The 20376-nt window shown below is 40.6% G+C and overlaps 1 protein-coding gene across 5 annotated transcripts in view; it reads left to right on the top strand.

Annotated features, from left to right (window-relative positions):
* ETV1 (ETS variant transcription factor 1) overlaps nucleotides 1–20376 on the top strand; it is a 126925-nt gene that overhangs the window by 102193 nt on the left and 4356 nt on the right. For 4 of the 5 annotated variants that reach the window (XM_064167253.1, XM_064167254.1, XM_064167255.1 and 1 more), the window contains 4 exons: nucleotides 8626–8692; nucleotides 11123–11193; nucleotides 14569–14738; nucleotides 18439–18540. In XM_064167253.1, the coding sequence (XP_064023323.1) occupies nucleotides 8626–8692; nucleotides 11123–11193; nucleotides 14569–14738; nucleotides 18439–18540 (410 nt within the window). The remainder of the gene's footprint in view (nucleotides 1–8625; nucleotides 8693–11122; nucleotides 11194–14568; nucleotides 14739–18438; nucleotides 18541–20376) is intronic. The other variant, XM_064167256.1, reaches the window with a different exon arrangement.

Raw genomic sequence — 20376 nt, forward strand, 5'->3', positions numbered from 1 at the left:
AATTCTCTCCCTGTCACCTCCAAAGTTTTTTTCCATGATGCTTATCACATTGCTTAAATGAATTGCCTATCCAAGCAGACTTACTGATCTCTGTACCTTGCTTTCTGAGTTGCTCATCCCTTTAATTTCTGAGGCCTCACAGGCAATAAATACCTTGTATTTGCCTATGAGGGTCAATGGAGAACTGCTTTTCTGTAAGGAGATGAGCAGAGACAGACAGATAGACCTTTTTATTTTGGGTGCCTGCTTAGAACGAGATACTTTTTAAAGAACACTTATGTGTTGCATATGTTCACCACTCAGACCCGAGGGACTTTATTTCTAGGCAAGTCGGTATCGGAACATCAGATTGGGGCCCCTGTATAAGCACTGCAAGAATAAGAGTTAATATAATGTGAAAAATCAGGGCAGGAGCAATATGACTGCTTTGGAAAACTTTGTTGGGACTGGAACGGGCTCTGTTGGGGCCTAAAATTGACCACTCAGCTGTATTAATCTTGAGGTCATCTTTTCCTTTCTTAAAATGTTCTACCTCATTAAGTACACAGCTTCCAGCCTCTGTAGCAAATGAAGCAGGGGCTCCACCTGCAAAGCTGTTTACAGTATGGCTCTCCCTCCCCCAGACCGTTTTGACCTGTGCACTCGAGAGACATGAGTGCCGAGGCAAAAGGCTGTGTCCTAACTGATTTGCAACAAAGGAGTTGTGTCAGGGTTGTGCAGGAAGTTGTAATTATGTCACTTTTTAACCTCGTGAGTTTGCTTTTCTTAGGTACAGGATGTTGTTAGCGTTCTACCATTCACGTTAGAGATGTGTACTTACCTAATGACTGAGAACAGAATCAAAACCGAGGATCCCTTTCAAATACCTGATGGTCATGTTTTTTGAAAAGAAAATCAATACAAGGCAATGTGGAAAAAGATTCCAAGCAGCATCTCATTCCCTAGAGATCAGCTGACGTGGCCTTAAACTTGGGACTTTGCTGAACAGCAATAAACAAAGTGTTGAATTATAGTTTGGAGGAGAAAAAAATCTGGGAAGGATTTGCTGGCTTTTGGGTTGTGCTTTGTTTCGATTTTTTTTGGGGGAGGGGGAGGTTTGTTTGGTGATTTTCTTTTTTTGTTGTTGTGGGTTTTTTTTTCCCTTTCCTACCTTAACTGCCAATCGGATATTCAGTTATTCCTGGAGTTAAAGTTTATGCATGTGGTGATGCTAGTATGAAGAAAACAAAAAGGCAGTCTTAGTTGTTAGAGTCGGCAGGGGTTTGCTTTTTCCAGGATACTCTGAAGTGTGTTGACCACGCTGCAATTAAAATGACCCACCTCTGGGTGCTTCTTCCACTGTCTTTAATTATATTGGCTAGTTTTTCTACAGTGCTTTGAAAACTTAAAGTGCTGTATGAGTGCTAAGTATTATTACTACAATTATTCCTCTGGGAGATTATTTCACAGACTAATAGACTTCACAGTAAAGAAATATTTCTTGATCGTAAGCTTACTTTTCCCTTTGATCAGTTCCATTCCCTTGCTCACAGCTACACCTCTTTGGCTCATCCTGAACAATTCCTTGGTATTAATGTACCACCTCTAAATCTCTGTAGACAGCTTGCATGTATACTTTCAGTCTGTCTGTGTGACTCTTTGTTGAGATCTTGCTTCGTAAATCCTTCAGCTGCTTAATCTTTTCCTCAAATTCTCTTTAGGTTTTCTTTTTCTGTCCTTTTTTTGTCAGGCTGCAAATATTTGCAGTGTTTTTGAACGTAGTCTTATAAAATGCTCTGTCAGACAGAACTGATTCCAGCCTTTTCCTGGATATGGTGCCTCAGTGCTCGCATCTTGAAGTTACATCTCCTTATGACCTTAAAGAAATTCTTTTACACAGCAGTACAACTGATCTCAAGGAAAACCTGGCTGGCATAAAGGCAGGGGTGGGAGAAGGGATAGGAGTTTAAGAAGTCTGTCCTCCTTGGTTTTGGTTTTGCAGTTTTCCTGAGTTTCACTTCAGTGGTTTAAAATATTTCACCCCCTAGCTTCGGGAGCTTGTTTTGCTGTGTTGCTTCAGCGAGCGAGTGTGGATTTTGTTAGGTAGCCAAGCTGTGCTGCACTTTGTACTGGCTCTTAAAACACAGGAGCCAAAATCTGCAGTGGGATGGTATGACAGCAGAAAATAAGAGCATCTGAGAAGGAAACTGGGGAAATCTGGACTTCAGAAGACTGTAATGAAAGGCAGAATTTTAACTTTTCACTCGCTTTCCTTTTAGCTTACTTCCTCTCTTCACTAATTCTGCCTGAAAGAAATCTGTAGTTAGAATAGAATTCGTTTTGTAATATTATCTTCATGAACAAAGGGAAGCCTGAATAACAAGTTAATGTGGGCATATAGGCAGGAGGCCATACATCTATTTTTTCCTTTCAAAGCAGACAGTACGATCTGAAAAATTGTCCTGCAGTCCCTGGTTTTCAAAGAAATGGATAAATATCCTCTAAATCTACAGTTACAGTAAGTGGCACTGGCTAATGATTTGATTTGAGGATTGAGAGCACAGTCTGGATTTACTCTTTGTGCATTAACGCAGGTCAAATGGACACGGGCTGCATTTTAAATCAGTAATGGAAGGCTGAAGCCTGCCTTAAACCAATCACATCGGCCTTACCCAAGACCGATTGATCCCGAGAGACTGAGCCCTGTGAGCACAGCTTTTGTATGAATGGACTCTCTGCAGCCTGAAGTTTCATTCATAAAATGGATGCTGAAAGGAAAAGGGAAAAAAAAAAAAAGCAGTAACCACCAAACCCACACACGCCAAACCCTGGAATGTCCATTTATGCGGAGCTGAAGGGTGTAGTGTTCCCTCAGCTGCTGCTTTTGCCAGTTGCCTTAAAGTAGTGATTAATGCTCCTTGGCCCTGCTTGCCTGCAACCCGACACCATTTATGGCCTCGGTGTGTTTCTAATGTATAGTCAATGGGAAGGCTACATTCTCAAATCAGAAACATAAACAGGAACTGGTTGGTCTGAATTCCATTCAAATATGTCACTTCAGCCGTGCAGTGTTTGTCCAACTTCGATTTTACAGGCAGGGGATGGGGCGGGGGAGAAAAGGCACCACAGACATTTTTGCTGTAAGATTAGCAACAAAAGGGGCGAGGGAGAGAGAAAAATATTGCTGTCTTTTGTTGAATTTAAAGGGAAGTGATGTTTAAAACCCTTTTTACAGTTACTGAGGTTAATAAAAGCAAAGGCACGATTTTAAAGTATGCTCGAAAGATCAACTCCATGTGGAATTTCAGTTCAGGGCTGAATGTGTGAGCCTTTGTTTTCCTTTCTGCTGTATAAAAAGTTACACATCGCCTAGACAGGCTGTTGACATCTGGTCTCAGAAAAGGCATTAGATGTTGTCACAGATCTAAAAACCAAAGTTGTGGAAAGGAAGCTGCTTAAGGTTTGGTGTTTTTTTATCTGTGTGTGTGTAACGATTCTGCTTAGACACGAATTGATGGGGCTAAATCTAGTTCTTCCTAAGTTTTGTTTGGAGTGAGATGGAAGAAATTGAGCAAGTTTTAATTAGCTCTTTTTTAAAGAAAGGAATGCTTGTGCATCTATGATTGCACAGAGCTGGAGATGGTTATTGGTTGTTTTTTTTCCCCTAATTGCTGTTATGGAGGCTTGTAACTGACAAAATGATGAACAAAAGCTTCCCTTCTGAATGTGTTTAAACTGCATAATGGTTTAAGAAAAGAATCCTTAATATTAAGGTTGGTTTTCAGAGAAGATAGTGACTCTCTTTTTCACCCATACAGCTTCACACGTTTTTCATGCTGATGAAAGAAAAATGCTGAGTTTTCTGTTGCCAGGATTTTACCAGTTTGTAGGACTCTCATAATTGTGTAGATTCCAAGGGAATAGTGCTTTTAAGGGTGTTTGAACTAAAGCCTGCACCCCCTATCCTCCGCCCCCCTGCCCCAGCATTGGAGTTGTGAAACTGAAGCAATTCTTGTATAACAGGGAGATTGTCAGGAGCTCTGGTATTTCAATCTGAGTATCTCTTTTTGGAGAGACACACGAATTTTCATCTAAACATGTTCTGCAGCTTTACAAATTCATAGGTTTCATGATCAGAAAGAACCATTTGTTATGTCTGCCTGCAAAACACAGGTCGTGCATTTGTCTTAGTGACGCCTGGTGCCACTTTAGCTACTTGTTGCAATCTAGTTTGAAGAATTGCCTTTCTTACCTAAAAAGCCATGTCTCTTTTCCAGTGCGTTCACTATTGCTCTTTACCGTTGAGCTAGTTAGAGCTTCGCAGCGGTGATAAACAGCTGCTTTCCACCAGGAGGCTGAAAGTATTTCAGTGGGGGATGAAGCACTGCTTTGTAAACAGTTTGTCGGCGCTCTTGGAAACTTAGGAAGAGAAAAGTTACTTGCAGTGCGATGGTGACGTTTCAAGTTAGAGGCCAAAAGTATGATGTGTTGTAGCTTGAGCATGTTATGTTTAAAATGCTACCTTTGTCTCTGCACTTGGTAAAAAAAATCTCTCCCACTGCACCGACCACCTCTCCATGTACCAGAGAAATGCTTGTGTTGCTCAGGTTTGTTTCAGCCCAGAGAAGCTCTGCAAGGCCCTGAGGGAAGGATAGGCAGTGCAGCAACTCACGGTGTGGGCAGCGCAGGGTCAGGCTGACGTGTGAGTGGTGCCTAGGAGTTATGTTGGTCCCAGTTACCCCGGGGGCTTGTGTGCACCTTTGTGTCCAGTGGCACAAAGGTGGAAGAATCTGCATGTGCTGTAACTCTTGGCCTCGGGGTAGACAAGTCACACGGGACATTTAAATCTGTTTATGTAGATGCACCAGCTCTGGTTTGCTGAAACAGGAGCCCAAACCCATGTAATTGCTTTTCAGATCAAAAGGACAATTCAGGAGGAGGATATGGTGTAAGTCAAATTACAGCCCTGCCTGTATCCACTGCCAGTGGAGTCACAGAATCAGTCAGGGTTGGAAGGGAGCACAAGGATCATCTAGTTCCAACCCCTTCCAAAACTTTAGGGGTCTACTCCTTTGGGAGCAGTTCCTTTTGGGACCTGTTCTTTATATGAAGAGTGCAAATTGCAGAAGTAGGCAAGCAAACAGTAAGAAGACTGTATTTTTATTGCTGTCTCTTTGGTTTATACCTGTAGGGAAGCAGACAGGTTTCCTCTGTGACTTGAGGTGTTTAAGTTGTTATCAGGCTCACTGCATAAGGCAGCTGCTTGCCAGTGCATCAGCAGAGCTGCAGCTGCCACGTGCGGAGGCCGAAGCCAGGCAGAGGCAGCTCAAGTTCTTCACCCTCCCTCTTAGGACTGTACATGCCTTCTAAGCCTCTGCACACACAGGTATGTAATGCAATACCTCTGTATCACGCTGTGCTTTGTCACGTGTACAGGGGTAGTTCCTTGGGCCCCCAGAATCGGTGGTGTTGATAAAGTGAGCTAAAAAGTAATTCAGAGTTAGGAGTGTAATGTAACAGCGTGTCCCTTAGCAAGTCTGTAAGGTCAGGAACAGGAACAGTTGAAGAGTAAATCCTGGTCCAGGTTTCCACTTTCTGCGTGGTTCTGCATTCATTCAAGACAATCATTTCATCCCCTGGCCTGCAGAAGCTTTGTCTTCCCCGTGTCTGGTCTGGTTAGGCAGGTGGGCTGAAATTCTTTCTGTACAGGGTCTGAAACCTAGTTCTGATCTTCAGAAAACAATCAAAAAATAGATTCTTTACCCACTTAGAGTTCTACAGATCTGAGACAGCCTAATCCTTTAAATTCTGATATGATAATTAATATCAAGTACTTCCTTGCTGAGGGACCACTCAAGTGTCTTACTTGATAATGAAACCTAGAACATGTGCCTGCTAAATGCAGTAGCAGATTTTTTTCTTGTCCTGTGGAGCTCTGGGCTTTTTCTGCTTCAGTGTGCTTTGAGTAAGGCACAGCAGAGCCTATTTCCAGTATTTTTCTTGTGTGACAGTCCTGGATGAGAAAGCATTTCTGCAGTGTCTACATTACATGTGATTTTAAAACAGTAGCTACTGGGGGGAAAAATGGTTTTAAACCAACATGATATAAGGCCACAGCTGTTGGTTTAAGATGACTGCAATGTTGCTGTCAGCAAGTGGAGCAATGAAGAATGATCCCTAAATATTGCACATTAACAATAAAAGAGAAATATTTTTTTTCTCGTCTTCATATTTTTAGGTTAATTTTTTAAAAGGTACTCTCTTGTTCTTAAGATGATGTACATTGGGGATTTAGATCATACATTGGGAATGTAAACAAAGACATTGGGCATGACTTCCTTAAAAGTCTGAAATAAGCTTCTTGTTTGTCCTGAATTCAAGCACATTTTTCTTCAGAGAGTAAAAACTTCTGAAAGGTGATAGAATCCGTCACCTCAGACACTTGAATCCTGCCCTGAAAGTATTTTATGTCTGCTTCTGTCTTACTTGTTGTCTTGAAACAATGCTTTAAGTAGAAGAAAACATATAATTGCTCTGTAATTTCTGCACTAAAATGTTTTCTTTTGAAGTAGCTCCGCTTAGCTTATAAAAATACTTCTGGGTCTTAGTCAAGCATTTAGTACAATTTAGAACTGCAATGCTAAATTTCATTGGTTGGACTTTTTATTAGATAAGGTAGAAATGAAAGCAGCAGGCAATTTAATTAGCAGTAATTTTTCTGGGCAAGTCATTACTTTGATGAACTTCAGAGCAATGTTTATGGCTCCTAATTAACCATGTTAGTCATTTGATTGAATAATCACTTTGGAAATGTTTCTACAATTTGATTAGAGTCTGACCCACTCTGATAGTCATAAATTAACTGATAGCACTTTAGGATAACAAGACTCTAGTTACTTTATAAGAAATAAACTCTTCCTCGCTGTATTTTTCGGTCCTCTGTGGACTATTTAAGCACAAGCTAACCAGAAGATTAAGTAATGATGATACAAACAATGCATGCCTTAAAAAGACTCCAGATGTTAATTATAATTGACTTAGGAACATGGGAGATGAAACCCCAGATTGGCTAAGAACGCAACTTCTTGGAAGCATGCATAGTTCTTTATTCCATATACTCTGCTGTATCACTTTGCAGGAGTGGAGTTCATGAGTCAAAAAGGAGCTTGCTGCCAATACTAGTGAATTTTTACCTAAAATAGAAAATAGCATCTGTTTCAGTTCTACAACTTCCTCTTTTTACGTAAATTTTTCCATTGTCCTTAAAATCCAATCTTTTTGGTAACACAAGTGATTCCTGGCAGGTGAGCCACTGCCTGTAGCCCTGACTTGTAGCCTCCACAGCTATGCTTGACTCGGGTGATCACTGAATGACTGATTCCTGTGGGTGCTCAGAATAGCTGCCTGAGACTTCAGAGATTTTGAAGGCCTGGACAGGACAGGCACTGAGCGTTTCATCGAGACAGGAAGCAATGAAGAGTGCGGCACAGGCATGAACTGTTAGAGGAAACTTATTATTACTGCCCTGTGTTTCACTTGTTTTGTGAAGTCAGTGTAAAACCTCATTTTCTTATCCTGCCAAATCTTTGATACTCATCATTAGTCAGTGAACAGTGAAATTTGGAATCACAGTCTGCAAGAGTCTGTAGGCAGTGTTGGAAAAATAATGTCTGCTCTTTTGACCTCTGCATCTCTTAAAGAGTTGCAAGTTACTGGTAAGAGATTGGATAGTTTAGGGTAGGTATTTATCACAAGATCAGATAGACTTTTGTTAAGCAAGACTTTTGATGTCCAAGAAGTGGGTTAAACGTGGTCTAGATGGGCAAACATTTACGGTGTGTTTTTGTTTGCAAGTCCCTGTGTATGGGATGTGGCTGCCTGAGGACAATGCAAGACATATGGATAAAAACAGACATTTAAAGAACACAACTTTTGTTATTTCTGTTCGTTTCTTCTTATTTTTCTTGAAAATTTGGACAAAGCTGGAAAATAGCAGATAAATGTCTATATTGCTTAGACTGTACGCAATGGTTTTCTTGGGGGTGTGTGCAGGGTGTAATATTTTGTTTAAGGAGGTACAGGTGGAGGATGCAATTGATGCATCTGAATTCCTAAATTAAATGCTTAGCAACTGCAGAAAACAAACCCTCAAATCCTTATTTGCAGTCTAGAAAGCAATATCTTATTCTAAATTTATTCTGGCTTCCCTTGTATTAATGCAGAGTTTCTAAGTCTCCAGTGAGACTGGCAGAATTTTTTATGTGATTGTTTAAAAGCAGTTAGGTCAAACTAGTTGAAAAGATAGATGTCCAAGCAGAGAGTTTAAAATATTTGTGCTATCTTGTCTGGGGTTTTTTTGTCTGTTAATGGTCTAAGTGTAACTGTCATGGGAGCTAAGCTTTTAGGAAAGTTGATTACGAAACCGGTTTTGAGTTCTAGTGTTTGTGTGGGATGGGATCTGTGATCCTCACGTGATTTTGCTCCTCTGCCATGCCTTGTGCATGCTGCTCTGTAGTGCTGACAGGTTCCTCTTCACTGTAACTGACATCTTTTTTGTTGCTCTTTCTGCCTGCAGCCTGTCTCATTGGTAACCTGCACGTTTTTAATTCCAGTCTTTTGACTAGCATTGTCGTCTTCTCCTTTCAGAAGTGCCTAGCTGCCATTCCATTTACATGAGGCAAGAAGGCTTCCTGGCTCACCCAAACAGAACAGAAGTTAAGTTTTCTATTATGTATCACTTTTCTATGAGAAAAATGTTAAAAACTGAAAAAACATGGAGGGATTTGGGGGTCCAGTGGTTTAATTCTGCTGCTAGGGAAGACTTGCATCGTCTTTTTTCCCTTCCCTGTCTCAAGTTTCTGATGTGCTGGTTCTTTTGTAACTACTTTTAGTGCCACAAGTGGATCAGGATAGAAGCAATTTTATAATTAATTTTAGTCATCCTGCTTTTCAAGGCCGCTAGCAGTTGAAAGGAAGAGACAATTAAAATTTTGTCCATTTCACCCAGTCTGTTAAAGTGATGTTTTCCAGGCTATTGATGTGACAGGCTCCGTTAACTCTTAAAGTAATCCATTTTATCCTTTAGATTCGATTAAGGTTTTTGGCTTTTCCTTTGGTTGCAATTTTTACAGTGTTTTGGTGCTGCTTAGGACCATTTGGTCTTGTGGTACATACTGAAACTCCTTGTGATTTCAGTAGGGCAGAGTTCAGGTCACTGACACAATAATTCTAAGCGTTTTTATGTATTAAAAATAAGTACACCAACAGAAATAAGAGGAAGTGACCACTGAAAGAGAGGTTGTACCCTCTGCCTTCCTGCTTTGATGTATCTTTCATGTCAATATATAATTTCTGTTTGTTTGGGGATTTTTTGGGTTGATTGGGTTTTTAAGGTTTATTTCTTCTTCTTTAAAGGGACAAATTTCCACAAGCATCACTGAAATTGGTTTTAAGAGTGATGAGAATTCAGACAGTTGTATGCATCAAAGTACTCTAGTAAAGACTTGATTCTCCAGTGAAAGGACACAACTGGAAAGATAATGTATCTGGTTATAAAAGCCCAACTGCTTCTGGGATGGAATAAAGGCAGAAAATAGAGATCGAAAGTAGTATTTACCTGGGATGGGGGAGCAAGAGATGGAAATGTAGAACCATGTTGGTATCTGAAGTTGCATGCAGTAGAGAAGCTTCATAAGGTAGAAGGCATCAGCAAAAAATCCACGAACTGCAGGGCTAAATTCAACAGATTCAAGTTTTAATGGCAACACAGATGGAGGAAAGACAATCTTAGCCGTGTTAGGTGCTCTTAATTACTTGGAGGTGGTAAAATGAAGACAGACATAAAAAAAGCAGTGATATTTGACAAATAGTTGTTTTCTGGATTTGGAAATCAGTCAGCTTGACTTTATGGAATAAAGGTCATGTCTAATCTGGCTCTATCCTTTGCTGAGATTAAAAGCTTGATTGATAAAGATACTTGTGTTGCATAGTTAGGCTTTTTATGGCATTCAGTTTGCCACTGCATTACATTCTGATTAAGAAGTTAGCACAAAGCAGTATCAATAAAGTACACATGAAATACATTAAGATCTGGCCAAGTGACAGATCTAAAAGTGGCTGTCACTGGGCAATCATGTCTGCATGGATTATTTCTACTGTGGTTCTGTAGGAATTGATATCAGGAGTATTGCTATTCAACATTTTCAGTCCAGATAAGGAGCAAAGTTAATAGATAACTTTGTGGCACAAAGATAGAGTGGTGAACACTGGGTAAAATATGGCAGTCACACAAAGCAGTTGGAAATGGTTGGTAATCTGGGCACACAAAACTAAAGGGGTTTTTAAAACGCTGAATGTAGACCAGGCCTATGGAACCGGGAAACAGTATGTTGGAAAGAAAATGGTTTTGACGTGGGCTGCCTCTTCCTCTTCCTCAGCTTCGCAGTGGGAAACCAGCCCGACCAAACATTGCAACTCTATGGCAGAAGGGCCTTCTGTAATATTTGCACAGTCAAAAGGAGGGTCGCAGGGAGGCAGGAGAGGAGGGGATGTTTTGTTTCGCTCCGTAGCGCTGGTGAGGCTGCTGCTGCTGCCATGCCGTACAGTTTGGGTTAAGCATAGCATTAGAATAATCCTGAAAAGCAGGAGTGTGAGCAGAGGACAGGGCTAGAAAGAATGCAGAGATGCAGGGAGTGTCTTTTAACAACAAGAATTAACTTTTACAGAATGATCTTAATTGAAAGAAACATCAAGGGGGGTGACTTGTGTGAGCATAAGGAGGAAATACCAGGGAGGACTTACTTTCTTTTTAGTCTCTCAGGGAGAAGACCTGCAGGAACGAGTAGTTAAAAGTCAAAGCCACGCTAGTTCAAACAGGAAATGAGACAAACATTTTGGAATAAATCATAGAGAAAAATAGGTGCTTTTTAATTTTTGCAGGTGGAGATTAACAGTCCTTTGGGAATGCACACACTAATTAAATACCCCTGTACTAAGGCCAAAATGGTGCGATTGGGCGGTGTGGAAAGGATGTGGGATATTAATCTGATTCTTCTATGACTTAGTGTTCCCTCTGGCATTAAGCCTGTGATCTCTGCTTTCTCCATGCATCTTTTATATAAACACCTCTCTCTTTTTAACTTACAGGCTGCATGTATGAAAAGGGACCTAGGCAGTTTTATGATGACACTTGCGTTGTTCCTGAGAAGTTTGACGGTACGTATGACATCTCTTTCTCTCTCTTTCCTGTGTGGGGAGATGAAAAAGGAAGAGATGAGGGACTTTTCTCTGTTGCTGATCAAAAAAGGCTCGGTAACGTTCCAATTTAGGATTCCTTAACACACCATTTGCAGTGCGCCCAACCAAAGCTGACCTTTGTCTCTTGAAACCAAAGTCTCCTCTTCAATAGGATATCGTTCTACTTTTGCCAGCCAAGGATGCTGTATCCAGAGTTGCAGCAGAGGAGCTCAGTTCCTGTACTGTTGAGAAGTAATAGGAGCATTTCCATTGCCCTGATGATCACATACCATTTCTTGTTTGAGATTTAATGAAAGCTGCTCTTATAATTAACAAAGCAGCAGCTTTGGTTTTACTGAGGATTAAGCCTCTTGTCTCGCTGTCTGTGAAGTGATGAATAGTAGGGAGTGAGTGTATAGGGAATTTTCCTGTTTGTGTCAATGTGTTTGCACTAGGTTAAACATTGTACTGGTGGTTTATTTTTCAGTGGGATTGATAACAATTCAGTGATCTTTTCATGGCAGGTTTTCTGTTTTGTTTTTTGAGAGGGATTCTGAGGTCAGCTAAAAGAAATGACTCAAATTATCCTCAGTTTGATGAAAATCAGTTTCCTGGTGTAACTGAGTTGGTTTCAGATTTATTTCATTATAGACTAAGTAGATAGGCTCAGTATTTCTGGCCGATGACTCTGTTAGTCTGTAACTTTGGGAAGTAATTTGGAGACCAATTACTTAAATTTGCTAAAGCACCTTCTTTGTGTTAGTGTATGTGTGTCCACCTTTCTTTATTTTAGTAGGGAAGATTAGGTCTTTTTTAATAAGCATATGAATACCACTCTGACCATAGCTGAAAGCAGAGCTGAGAACTCTTGGAGTTTTCATTCTCTTGCTTGATTTAGTTCGTTTTCCGCCAAGAATCTGTGTGTTAGAAAACGATTGCATGTCTAGCAGCATTTGTTGTGTTTGCTCAAGAACAAGAGACTTCAAAATGAAAGTAACTCAGAGAATTATCCATTCTTTAAACAGAGGTATCACAAGGATTGCTAAGAAACAGCAAAGAATAAGTGGAAGATTTTAAATACTGGTAGACTGAACTGAAGATTGTTTAGTCCAGTATTGTATTGTCACTGGATTAACACATTCACTGAACGGGTGATTTATTGAAAGTCTGCTTCACACCTTGGCTTTGGAGAGTATGCTTTTGCTGTTACTTCAGTTTGGTTTTTCTTCTGTAAAGCACATGTCAGGTTTTTTTCTTCCCCCCAAATGATTATGCACCTGATCTGTTTTCAGTGTCAGTGGCAAATTTATATTTGCATTTATGGGAATGAGATTAGACCTTGTGCTGCAAGAAGTTAAAACTCTTTGGGCATTGCATTTGTGCCTTTCTGGAAGATCCTTTCTGTTTGTTTCAGTTTTGGGGAGGGAATAAAAATGGAAAAGAAACCAAGATTTGGAAATATTCGTGTGTTTGCAAAGCAAACTGTCTGCTGTTAGCTTCTGTGACTCTCCACCGAGAGAACACCTTGTACTCCAGAAGATGGATGTTGTGATACAAATAGGTGTGTTTATACTTGCAGCATGATGACTTTTGAGGAAAAAATAGCAGGTGTTTTGGTCAGTAAAGCAAAAATGGTTGATAAGGGCAGGATTAGTGTTGATTTTTCAGAAGGGTATTCTCAACTGCTTCATTAGAAGTTGGCACAAGCGAAGAATCTGATCCTCTGTAACACTGCACTTGCTATTTGTGCATTGCTCAGCTATCATTAAAAGAAAAATCCTGTCCTTGAAAAGGAAGACCTTTCAGGAGTGGAACTTGAACCTCACTCACATAAACCAAAAAGCTTTGTGTTGATTTATTTGTTTTCCACAGCTATTGACTCAATTTTCTTTCCTGATTACAAAAGGAAGCACTCCGTTTTTAATACTATTATTCTTACTTTGACTCTCTAATGGCCATCAGAGCATCCTAATGCTGTGGTTGAACACAAAATCCTGCCTTTCTGTATTAAACAGGTCACGCTGCTTAGTGTTCTGGTAGTGGAAATGGGGAGTTCTACCAGCATATCAAAGAGTGCTGTCACTGTGTGCAGAAAAAATACTCTCTTTAGCATCAGACCTTTCAGCTGTTCTTGTTGCGCGAGTTGTTTAGTGTGGATGAGATTTGAAAACATCAGAGGCACAGGAGTGATGCAGCAGGAAGTTTTTTAACTGGTAGTTTGTGGAGCAGCTAGCAGAATATTATTAATTATTGTTGTTTTTTAAAAGCTTCCTCTGGACTTGAAAGTTGAGGAAAAAATAGCTTATTGCTTTTCAGGGGGGATAATCTAATATGTAGAGATGAGTAAAAGTAATACATGCTTATATGCAAGTTCAGTGTGCCACAGAGGAACTCACATATCTGCAGGATTTGCATACCTATAGGTAAAGCACATGCTGTTTAAGTCCAAGTCAAATACTTTGTCAAATTTTCCTTAGAAGCATTTGCATGCAAAAGAAGTTTTCACTCAGCAGGGTTTTGCAGCTTTATGAAGCATACATTACATTTCCAAAACTGGGGCTTGTGCAAAGTATAGTACACAAACACAGTTCTTCAGACTTACAGTTGCTTACAAAAATAGTTCATGCTCTTTCAGATAGAGGATATTGCAAAATGATTTGCAAGCGAGATTTGCATGTGTCAGAAGTAAATGAGGATAGACATAGGGAGACTTCTCTAAGTCATGACTGAATTTAGGTACTTGTAACAGATTCACATACAGCATTGGGTTATAAGGGATCCTCCAAGGTTGTCTTGTTCAGCCGCTGTGTAGTGAACAGGGACACCTGCAGCTAGATCAGGCTGCCTAGAGTCACATGAAATCTGATCTTGAATCTCTCCAGGAATGGGGCCTCAAGCACATCCCTGGGCTACCTTTCCCACTATTTTACCACTCTCATTGTAAAGAACTTCCTTGTGATGTCCAACCCTAAATCTGCCTTGCTCTAGTTTAAAACCATTGCACCTCATTCTATTGCTACAAGCCCTTCTGAACAGTCCTTCCTCAGTCTTCCTTTAGGTCCCCTTCAGATACTGAAATATAGCTGTGAGGTCTCCCCAGAGTTTTCTCAAGGCTGAACATCCCCAATTCTTTCAGTCTGTCTTTGTAGGAGGGGTCTATTAATGTGAGAGAGTATATTAATATATTGTTGTAAGAGTGTTTACGATTAATAGCAGACAGAGGAATGTTGCATTTGTGGGTGGCTGGGTAGTAAGAATTTTCCACTCTGTTTTGTTAACCCTAATGATTGCTTTGCTGGTTTATCTGACAAACTGAGCACGCTGCTCAGCTAACCTTGTTGCTGTTATGTGCAGGTGATGTTAAACAGGAGCCAGGCATGTACCGTGAGGGACCCACGTATCAACGACGAGGCTCTCTTCAGCTGTGGCAGTTCCTGGTAGCTCTTCTTGATGACCCATCAAACTCTCACTTCATAGCGTGGACTGGCCGAGGCATGGAATTCAAGCTGATTGAGCCAGAGGAGGTGGGTTCGGTGTAGAGCATACCCTCACATCTACTGCCCTGTGCTGCAAATGTAACAGTGCTCCTTAAGACCTAAGCCTTGGTTTCCCTTAATATTTTGCTTAAGTAGCATTTTAGAAGGGTGACAGAAAGGACTGCAAGGGAAGTACTTTACTTGGGACAGAGGTCTGGTTCAGTGTAGACTTCATTCCTGCTCTCAAGGAATAATAAAAGTATTGCAAGTACCAGAATTACAAAATACTCAGCATTAATTGTGGGGCCTGGATTATTCAGATCCACTTGATGAATAGAGCTGTGTTCTAAAATCCTTTGAACACTTGTCCTTGAGTAGTCTTTCAGCATCAAACAATGTTAAGTTGTGGAAGCCAGGGAATTTTAGGCTGTAGAGTGACAGAACCCAAGTTTGACAAACAGTAAAGAAGCAGGCTGAGATGGGGTTTTCCTGCCAAACAATCAAAATGATGTGAACACCTCTCTTTTTAGAGTCGTTGTCAGTTTTCCTGCTATGTCTGTTTTGTGAGATTGTTTAGTGCATGCTTAGATCTCAGGCTTGCAAATACTCAGGCACATGCAAAACTCCTGAATCATGAAGGACTCGGGGGGTAGGCAAAATTATTTGTATTCATGAACATTTGCTGGAGCATGACTTGACTTAGTTCACTTCTGTGATAAACAGAGATAAAATGAACACTTTTTTGGACTAGGTTCCATTAAATAATCTATTCTGTATTGTGAACAGCCCTAGAAACTGTTACAAGATCTAGTGTGTGTGAGTTTGAGTGATCAGATCGCCCACATCAGATTTACAGGGCTGTCAAAAAGCACTATCATTCTGGTTTACTTTTTTGCTCCTTGGACAGGGTTGGGTAATAGAGGAGACCACAGCAAATTTTCATTCAGCATCCCCTCTGAGTTAGAGCTGAGTGGGAAGCTCTGAGGATGTAAGGCTGCTTCTGCATGCCACCAGCTGTTTTTGCTGTTTGCTGTGTATCTGTTGGCTTAAGTGGCCCTGAAAGCTTTCCTGCATTTAAGTTACATCGTCTGCCAGCAGCCCTAAGGCGATGATAGAGTAGCTGGGGGTGGCAATAGGACTGATAGCCCTTTGCTTCCCGGCATCTTTCTGAGAAGCAGGTTGCTGCAAGGACCCATGTACTGGCTCTCGTTTTTCTGAGCGAGCTTCTCGGTAGTGGTAGTCACCATGGCAGATCCTGGTATCATGCATCTGAGTATTTGACCATGGAACAGTCTGAATTGAGTTGAAACCAGAATTTTGCTGGCAAGTCTGCATGTTTAGCAGGCCATATGGATGACTTCTTAGTTATGTGACCTGATGCAGAACAGAGTGAAGTCACTGGACAGGTTTTTGTTTGATTTTGGTGAATTGAGGTATCCAATTTTTCACCTTGCCTGTATTTCAGTATTTTTTTACCCTGTTAGTTTTGTCTCTAAGGTGTTTTTAAAGATTAAAGAGACTTACTGAAAAATGGTTTCCAGCAGATGGTGCAAAACCTTTATAGATTTCATTAGCTAAAGAACAGAAAGGAGCAGAGCAAAACTTGAAGGTATTTTAATTGTGTAATCCCCTGAATAGCCAGGTATTCTGATTTATGTCAGCCAGATATCTGCTCTCCTGACTTTGTAGCAGTTGTTTTGTGTTTTTGAGCAGCACTGCATCCAAGATCTGGAGGAGGCTTGAAACTTGCCTCACTCATGTATGCTGCAAAGGAGCCCAAGTTGTTTTCACACGAATCACATGTCATGGATCCGACAAAAAACTTGATTAAAATAAGAATAGCCGATGGGAAGTTGCACACTTCTGCTGGTTGCCAAGTGTAAATTGAAGTCAAAGAGCTTGTTGGTTCAGCTGTGGCAGGTCAGGATGTCAGTGACATCACCTTTCCATCCCATCCCTTTCTGCATGTTTATGCTGCCTTGCAGAAAGGGTGTCAACAAAAATGAATATGTATCCACGCCTTGCCCTGCTGGTTAATTCAGAAAGTAGGTAACTGTAGACTGTGGAGGCTAACAACTGGGGATAGGTGCCTTTATGCTGCCTTGTCACAGGGACAGCAACCTTCAGTTGGAGAGGCAGGGGGAAGGCTGGAAGACTGAATCCTTTCCACTTGACAGATGCTGTGCTGTTCAGGGACCGGAAGACTCACTTACCAAGACTACTTCTGGACCTCTTTGCTTATTTGGGAATATCAAAACACCATGCAATAGAGCATATTCTTCACCACTATTTTGTTGTAGTTATCTGTGCTGTGTATTTATTTATTTATTGTGCAAGCCAGTTGGGGACTTGTAGGACTCTGATTAATGCAGAAAAAAGATTTGGTAGGAATAAACACAATGATGTAGGCGTGTGTTGAATGGGTGAATCAAGGTTACACATCTAGGCTAAATCTACAGCTGGAGTACACTGACATGATTGGAGGTATGTTTCAATACAGCTTTAGCATAGCTGAAGTTAGCAGAACCACGGTGATTTACATAAGCCTGAAAAGCAGCACCACTGAAAGGAAATAATGCTTTCAAAAGAGATTTGAAAAATTATTGTCCAGATGTAGATCAAAGTCATGGATTTTGCTGTTAGTTAGTCCCCTTCAGTTCTCAGTGCTGTGTGCTGTCTGTTTGCACCAAAAAAGCTCCCGACATCTCTGGGAAAGTTTCGTAGAGCGGTCTGCAGGGCAGCTGCTTGGCTGCTCTCCTCTTTTTCCAGAGTGTATGCACCTTGCAAACATCTTTTATAGAAGGTGCTTTAAAGAGTTCATCAGCTCTGACTATTCTTTTCCCTCTGGTGACATGATAGTCATTTGTATAGCCAGTAATTGAAATGTCACCAACAGCTGATGATAATTTCAGGTAGAGAATAAGCAGTTAAGCTCTTTAAACAAAAGGTCTCTTTGTCTAGCACTACCTTTGGCAATAAAACAGGAAGTGTAAAGGCAAGTAGAAATCATAAGTCAGAGCAGAAGGCATATTGTTCTCTATGGAATGGCTTCATGAGTAGCTTGCAACTCCTTGTTTGATTATTTTTTTCTAAGGGAAATTATGCAGTTGCAGCAATGAAATTTCTGTCTCATTCTTTATACTACCTTAGAGTTCTTCCAAGCAATTACTCTTCCTGCTCTGGTAATTCATTTTCTTTGACGAAGTTATATTTAAGATTGGGAGTTGGCTTTTGAATTGTGTTTCCTAATAATCTCAACTTTACTGTGATTCCAAGTACAATGTGTATTAGTTCATGAACCAGGAGTATATGCATGAGTGTTTAGTATAACTTACTGTTCCCACGGCAGGAAAACGCAGCATTAGGACAACTATGCATGGCAGGAGACTAAAGGAAAGTTTTCATCTTACGTGGAAGTTTCCTGGTGGAACTTGATACATAGTTTTTGTGCATCATCTCTTTATATGGCTTTATTTTTTCACTGATTTACTTTATTAAGAGCAAATGGAAACACTCCCAAGCCTCTACCACATTTGCAAGTATGTGTGTGCTTCAAGTTTAACGGATGGCTCAGTGTCCAGTTAAAAGTTGTAGTAGTCAATGGGAAATTCAGGTCATGGCAACCTTTTATCTTGTGATTATTCATTGTACCTGCCAAGCTCTCCAAACCCAGATAAAATATCTGGTGATAAGATCTGCTTGTTAAATGCATTTAACAAATGAGTGCTAATCCATTTTTTGGTGGCAGGTGGCACGTCGCTGGGGGATTCAGAAAAATAGGCCAGCTATGAACTATGATAAACTTAGCCGATCGCTTCGCTACTACTACGAAAAGGGAATCATGCAAAAGGTGAGTAGCTGATTTTTGTATTACCTTTCACCAGGGCTGCACCTTAATCCAGAAGTCGGTTTACAAGCAGTGTTTGTGACTGCATTGCCTAGGTAGGTTTTTCATCCATTTAGGCACACACAAAGCTTTTTTTCCCCAGTATATGCATCAAGGTGGGTTTTTTTCCCTATGTAAAAATGGTCTGCAGTTTTGGTTCACACAATGCTCATCGTGATTACAGGGAAAGAGGTGACATTCAAAAATATCCAAAAGAGCTTCCTTGCACCTGGGGAAGGCAAACAGTAGAGTATGGTATGAGTAATGTTTTGATCTAAACGAGCTGCCTAGCGCTTGGGTGCTGTGGTAAGTGCAAGATAGGGGAGAAAAATTATATCCGTTAACATACCAAATACTTTAATATTTTACCAATAGTGTTTTAATAATATCATTTAAAAGTGTAATTTAATATTTTATAATAGGCTGAATTATGGGAAATATTTAACAATAATTTATGTATAACAGTCTGGCCTTGCTGACAGTGTTCAACCTATTCTTCTGCTGTGTCTTGCTGATTTGCGTGTCTATTTTTAAGTCTTGCTATGTAGTGCCATGTAGATTGGCTGAAGAATCAATAGGAGAGACTTGCCTGCTGCCATCTCCAAGACTGGCAGGTGTGATCAAAGATCATAATGAAGGCCTTGTGCTGTAAAACTTGTTCCGTATCTCTTGACATTAGTTTTGTGACCAGTGATGGCTAACACACTTAAACCTGCTGTTTGCCAATTCCATCCATGAGAACAATGCTCTCGGCTCCACTAACTGGGCAGCTTTTCCAGTAGGCTTTGTGAAGTCTTGGTTTGGAGTCGCCTGTTACAAGTTGTTTTGCTTTGTTGATGGGATTGTTGCAGTGTTCATTTTTTCACTGTCCACTATGGACTGTCTGGGCTAGTGTTAGCTTATGGTACTTACGTGGCACAGTGCCTCACTCAATTTTGTGTCGCATAACTGTGTGTTGAGCCTTTGTAAAGTGCACTGGAGACAGGGCCTGCTCTGGGAGAAGCAGAGATGTTGATTTTACTGGGTGGTGCTTCAGGCAGAAGAGTTCTTTATTGCAGGTTACAGCTCAGCTGCATAGGCAGCTGTGCCGGCACAGTTCAAAAGCGGCAGACAGGCAAAAATAAATAGCAAGGAGAGGGAAGCAAGTTGAAAAGGTGGGGATGGGATTACCATAAGGCTGATAAAGCAGCCCAACCCACACAGCCATTTAATATGGAAAATTTACGAGTACTCCTGACAGCTAGCTTGCTACCTCTTTGTTTTTCTTTACTACTTTATTGCCCACAAGAATGGTTTTAACACACATTTTAAAAGCTAGTTGAGATGCTTCTTTTTCTGACATGGCAATGTTTCAGGTATGCCCTGGGATCACCCTGTGTGGCCAGTTAGTGTATGTTTAAAAGCTAACAGTGGTTGTAGATTCATATTGTTTCTATACTCTGAAGTTTGCATGGACATTTTCCCCCCTTTTGTTCTAAGTTAAGCAGTGATGACAGGGTGTGCAAGTAGTCACTTTCTGAATTCAGCCTTCAGTCTCTCAAACCTGCTGGTATTAACTTGATACAAGTCATTCTACTGCAGATACAGCCTCTACCAAAACTTTGCATTATTGGTAGGATACATAAGCTGAAAAATTCAGACCTCAGTCTATTTTGCACCCACAAGAACAGAATTAAGTTTGTGATGCTTCTGTTGCCTTCATTCACTCACTTCAGTGGCATGCTAGGTGGAGCTGTAAGAGGTAGGCAATATAATCGTTATTTTAGAACAACTTTAATAAATTATGAGCCTGAGACATGC

Source organism: Pogoniulus pusillus, chromosome 28 (genome assembly GCF_015220805.1).
Source record: "Pogoniulus pusillus isolate bPogPus1 chromosome 28, bPogPus1.pri, whole genome shotgun sequence".
In the NCBI taxonomy this organism is placed as follows: domain Eukaryota; kingdom Metazoa; phylum Chordata; class Aves; order Piciformes; family Lybiidae; genus Pogoniulus; species Pogoniulus pusillus.